Source organism: Brassica oleracea, chromosome C8 (assembly GCF_000695525.1).
Source record: "Brassica oleracea var. oleracea cultivar TO1000 chromosome C8, BOL, whole genome shotgun sequence".
In the NCBI taxonomy this organism is placed as follows: Eukaryota; Viridiplantae; Streptophyta; class Magnoliopsida; order Brassicales; family Brassicaceae; genus Brassica; species Brassica oleracea.
This window is the reverse complement of record NC_027755.1, coordinates 9578451-9584021: the sequence shown is the minus strand read 5'-3', so window position 1 is coordinate 9584021 and position 5571 is coordinate 9578451. Positions and strand designations below refer to the sequence as shown.

Genomic DNA, 5571 nt, shown 5'->3' with positions numbered 1-5571 from the left:
AATATGGTGCAGTGAGGTGAAGTTTTATTCCATGGCTATCACAGAAACCTTGAAACTCTGTCAAACAAAACTCTCCACCCCTATCCGTACGAAGTGTCTTGATTGTGTTGCATGTTTCTTGCTCCACAAGCTTCTTGAATCTCTTAAAGCTCTCGAATGCCTCACTCTTTTCTGTTAACAGAATTGTCCACATGTATCGTGTATGATCATCAATCAATACAAACACATACCTTTTATTTGCTTCTGTTGATGGAGATATTGGTCCACAAAGGTCACCGTGAACAAGCTCAAGAGCTTGTCTAGCTCGATAAAGTGTTGTTTTCGGAAAAGATTATCTCATTTGTTTTCCCATCAAACACGATGCACATGTCTCCTTATCAACGGTCATGTTAGGTATGCCTGTGACAATCTCTCTAATGATCATTGTTCTCATGGTCTCTAAGCCAACATGCTCATGTCTTGCATGCCAAGTAGTAGACACACCGTCTGTGGAAAGCTGAAGGCACTTTAAGTTAGTCTTGTCGACTTCCATAGTTACCTTGTACAAACGGTTTCTAGACCTGATTGCTTTCACCAATAGGTTTCCATCACGATCAAACAATGTGAGGTAGTTGTCTTTCATTCTTACGTCGCATCCAGATTTAATAGCTTGCCTCAAACTGATGATATTACTTCGTAGCTCTGGTATATAATAAACATTCGCTAATATTTTCTTCTTACCTTCGTTATTAATGAAAACTATCGAGCATTTTCCTTTGATGTCGATGCGAGAATCATCGCCAAACCTCACTTTGCCCGTGACTTTCTCATCCAGCAACGAAAAATACTCTATGTTTCCAGACATGTGGTTGCTCGCTCCATTGTCTAGATACCACATGTTGTCTCCCTCAGTGTGTGTCTCGAGCTTTCTTGGCATCACAGTATCCTCATTGAGATACACAACTTCGTGCATCATTAGCTCATCTGCTTCATGTGTACTCTCATTGTCGTTCTCATGGACTTCTTGAAGCTTGAGAAGTCTATCAGGACAATTGTAGCATAGTGACCTGTTTATGCCACAATATTAGCATCTCCTTATATAACACTTATAAGTTCCTAATCTCACTAGGAAACATATCTCATAGATAACTCTCAATTTATATTAATCCTAATCTCATTAGGATAGCTTATATCCTAAGTTATCTCAAGCTTAGGTCAACAAAAGCGTATGCAAAAAGGTAAGGATTTTGTTCTTATTTTGAAGTTAAAGCCGTGCGGATTGACTTGTCTTTCATATTGTCTATGTGTCTGATGGGTTTTTTGTTTTCAACTTCAGATGAACGGCATCAAGATATATAAGTAACAAATATAGATTGATTGATCTATCGAAAGTGAATGTATTTGAAGATAGGTGTAGGCCGATATTGATCTTGATACATAAGACAAACCGAATCAATTTAAAGAAGAATAAAACCAGAATCAATTCTAAGACAAATGTTATACTCTTTATTACTCTGTTTTGTATAGATTAGATCGAAATAACTGTATGTTTCTACTGTGTTTTATTTTGTTGTTTTATTTCCAGCTTGAAGCTGGTATTTCTGTGTGTTTAAGGTTTTGTTCAGATTCAGAGGTTATGTCTGATTTGGTTACTCATGAGTCATGATTTTTGTTTTCAGATGAATAATATTAGGTTTAGTGCAAAAGGAAGTGTCCGTCTGTTTTGATAAAGAGTTAGTTTTCTTCTATCAGCTGTAGTGCAAATAGAAGTGTAATCACATTGCAAGTTAAGTTCAGATAGTCTTATATTAGATTAAGATTCGACTTAGGGTTAATTTTCTTGATTCTTATTTGCTTTCAGACATCATGTATTAGTAGTATCGACAAACAGAGGGACAGTAGCCAGAAGCCATTTATCCAATAGCAAGACTGAAGGGAGGACAGAAAGATGAGAATCAGTTGAAAAAATCATAGCTAACTCATGGTAAGTAAATAGAAAACATTTCTAACAATTTATAATATGTCGTTTGATTATCTATATAGTTAGTCAATGTTGACTCTTTTGTTACCCTACAAAAAAAACACGGTTAGTGTTAGATTATAGTAAAATAAAGTAAGCAATTGAAGTTAACAAACGTTTACACAGAAAGTCACCATTTAGTCAGCTAAAACAATCTTAAAGGTATCTCCTCCAAATGATGTGTTTTGCTTCCACGAATGTAAACACTTAACCTGAACTCGTTATAAGGCTTTAAAAGGTCGGACTTTTGTGAGAAGAGTAAAAGTTGTTGATAAAGACATTTTTAGGTTGATAATCGTTTCTTGCTTTTCTACTGACGCAATAGAGTAGATATATATATAGCTGCTTCCGAAAAGGTAGGTTAAATAAGAGAATTTAAGAAAAAAATTTGTTAGATGTGATTCAAAAGATTTGAACAGAGAATATACGGTTCTGAATTATATAGCAAACATTCCTTTTTATATTAAATCACCATAAAAACCGGAATGCTCGTTTTTAAATATTAGCCAAAAATCTCGCCGGATCTAGCGTTTTCTACGGCGGCTCTAGGAGAGAGGGAGACTACTCCATACTCCTCTCGTCCTAGGTTTCCTGCCCCTTGCAGTGCTCTTTACGTTTTTTCATACTTTTGGACAAGCCTTTCCTCGATACCGTGCTTACTACAGTAAAGGTTGTATCGGGAACGACGTCCAATTTTTTTCCCCTTTATTAGGGTGCTACATCGCGGGTCTGGCTTTTGCTGAAAAGATGTATCGTGAAAGGAATGATCGTTCAAGGGTTGAAAGCTCCCATCGCTCTCGAAGACGTCAAGAAGAGGATGAGGAGATCATAAAAGTTCCTGAATTTAACTTCACTGATCTGGTGGAGAAACATAAGCTCTCCCTTGTGGGACGAATGTTCCATCAGGATAGAAGAAGTGTGGAGGCATTACTGAAACATATGCCGAAACGTAGAATTTGGGACATTGAAGGTAGAGTTCTGGGAATCAACCTCGGAAATAATAAATTTCAGTTTGATTTTGACAAAGAGGAAGATCTGCAGAAAGTGCTTCTTCGACGACCTTGTCATTTCAACAAATGGAGCTTCTCTCTTGAGAGATGGATCCCAACAATCAGAGAGGATTACCCGAACTTCCTACTCCTTTGGGTTACAGTAACGGGAGTGCCGACACATTATAAAAAGGATGAATCCTATAGGAGTATTGGACTGGCTTTCGGAGAGGTGGATACGGTCGATGTCAACAATGGTAGAGTTAGAGTCAAGATAAATGCTGATGAGCCTCTGCAGTTTAAACGGAAAGCAGGATATGCGAACGGGGACGTGATTTCAGTATCCCTGAAGTATGAAGAGCTACATCGTTACTGCTACACTTGTAAACAAATTTCGCACGAGGAAGGTACTTGCTCGGCATTATATCCAGCTCAAAGAGAAGTTAACAGAATAGCCCGACTGGAGCAAAAAGAGAAGGAAGATTTGGCTGCAAAAGAAGCCTTCTCGGCTCCGACAAGAGGTTACGAGTCATACATAAGGTTCGATTCTCGAACGAGGAACCCCCGAGTCCACGATTTGGAAGGGAAAGTTGTGAACCAGAATATGGGAAGACATGATCGAGCCAATGCAGGGTATAATACAAAAGCAGAGTATGAAGATCTTCGTCATAGAATCTCAGGAAAGAGAGATAATCTAGCGAAAACGGTTTGGAATAGAATTGATCATAACTCTATTGGAAAAAATCTCCGGGATCGGGAGAGGTATCACCCGTATCAGTATGACTTACGAGCAGATTCTAGGTACACCAAACGTCAGTCAGAAAGCCTTAACAAATATGGTCGATATGGGGATTTTGCTTCGTCCTCCAGCTGGAGAGTAAAAGGCTCTAGCCCACAAAACCAGAATCGGAACCAAGAGATGTCTTATGAGAGGAGACGAACTGATCACTTATCAAGATCAAATCACTTATCAAGATCAAACCGATCACCTGACTCCCAAAGAACTGTCTCGGAGCCATACCGAGGTCATAGAAGCGATCTCCAAGGGCGAAAGAATGGGCACCAGTCAAGAATGGAGCCAAGACTTGAATGGCAACTGGTGCGTATAACAGAGAGGAGAAAAGAATTACAAGATCAAAGGACAGCTGAAAGAGAGACTGAGCAAGAAAGAGAACGTGAATCAAAGGAAGCGAGAAGGTGGAGACTAAAAGGTAAAGCAATTGCAGATGGGTCGGCTGGTAAGACTGTTGCCATTGAGTCTGATCGTACTGCCAGTGGAATTATCAAAGCAATTGAGCTAGCAGATACACTTCTCCATGAGAATCAGGTGATCCCAGATAGGCACAAATATGCCGCTGATCCACATACAGCAATACAAACTGCCTCAAAGACCGTAGCTCCTATGCCCATTGAGATAAGAGAGATCCAGGGACCAGAGAGAGAGAGGAGCAAAGAAGGACAAGCTGAGAAACAGACGGGGGAGAAGGAATTAGAACTCTTGAGTGAGGAGGAGATAAATCAAATTACTGAACAATATGCTAGTGTGGATTTTGAAATGGATGAAGATATGCTTAACGATGATGATCTACTAGATGAAGCAGAGGAGGAGGATGCTGTTATACCAGAGACACAAGAGGTTGTTCTCCAGGACAAACAAAGACAGAAGTTAGTTGATAGAGAACCGAGAGCTGCTGAGGAGGAGAAAGAAGAGACAAGGAAAACATCTATGGAGGCTAGACTGGCCGTAGAGAGGAGCAAGCAGAACCAGAAGGTTTTGTTGCCTCCGTTATCAATCAATAAACGCCATGGAACGCGTAGCCCGTACATGAAGGGTACGGAAGCATCAAAAAAGCTAGCTGTTAGAGGACGAGCTTCTCCAAAGGGCAAGCTGGTTCGTCAGGGACGTCCTGGCTCGCTGAGAGCGTCAGGTTCGGCTTTGGTCCCTCGTACTGAGTTGTATCCATCGGCTGTCAGAAGCCGCAAAACTACTGCTGCATCAGGTTCGGTGGGGTCCTAGAAACCACCCAGTACTCATATATGAGTGCAATCGCCTGGAACTGTCAGGGAGCGGGAGCCTACCTGACTAAGCAACACTTACGAGAGTTGCATCGCTGCTTCCATCCTAGTTTTATTTTTCTTTCTGAAACAAAAAACAATTTTCCTTTTATGCAAGACTTTAAATTTAAATTTGGTTATGATAATTTGTTCACCGTAGATCCTGTTGGTAGGAGCGGTGGACTGGCTTTGTTTTATATGAATGACTCTGAGGTCGATATTGGGTTCTCCAATGATCGTATGATTGATGTTGAGGCGAAGGTAGAAGGACATAGAGTGTATATCACTTTTATGTATGGTGATCCGGTGGTGGAATACCGTGAGAATGTATGGGAACGACTTATGAGGATGAGTATGAATAGATCAGGAGTGTGGCTTATCATGGGTGATTTCAATGAGATTACTAACAATGGAGAAAAGAAGGGAGGAAGAAGGAGATCGGATGCATCTTTCCTACCCTTCAAGAATATGTTATCTTGTTGTGGTATGATTGACTTCCCTTTTGTAGGTAATTCCCTCTCTTGGGCA

The 5571-nt window shown here is 40.3% G+C and overlaps 1 protein-coding gene across 1 annotated transcript; it reads right to left on the bottom strand.

Annotated features, from left to right (window-relative positions):
* Positions 1-331: 331 nt before the first annotated feature.
* On the bottom strand, positions 332-1274 carry LOC106308606. Its single transcript, XM_013745752.1, has 2 exons — positions 1264-1274; positions 332-1046 (listed from the first exon to the last, which is right to left on the bottom strand). Exons 1-2 carry the CDS (start codon positions 1272-1274, stop codon positions 332-334), a joined length of 726 nt encoding a protein of 241 aa, XP_013601206.1.
* Positions 1275-5571: the final 4297 nt, after the last annotated feature.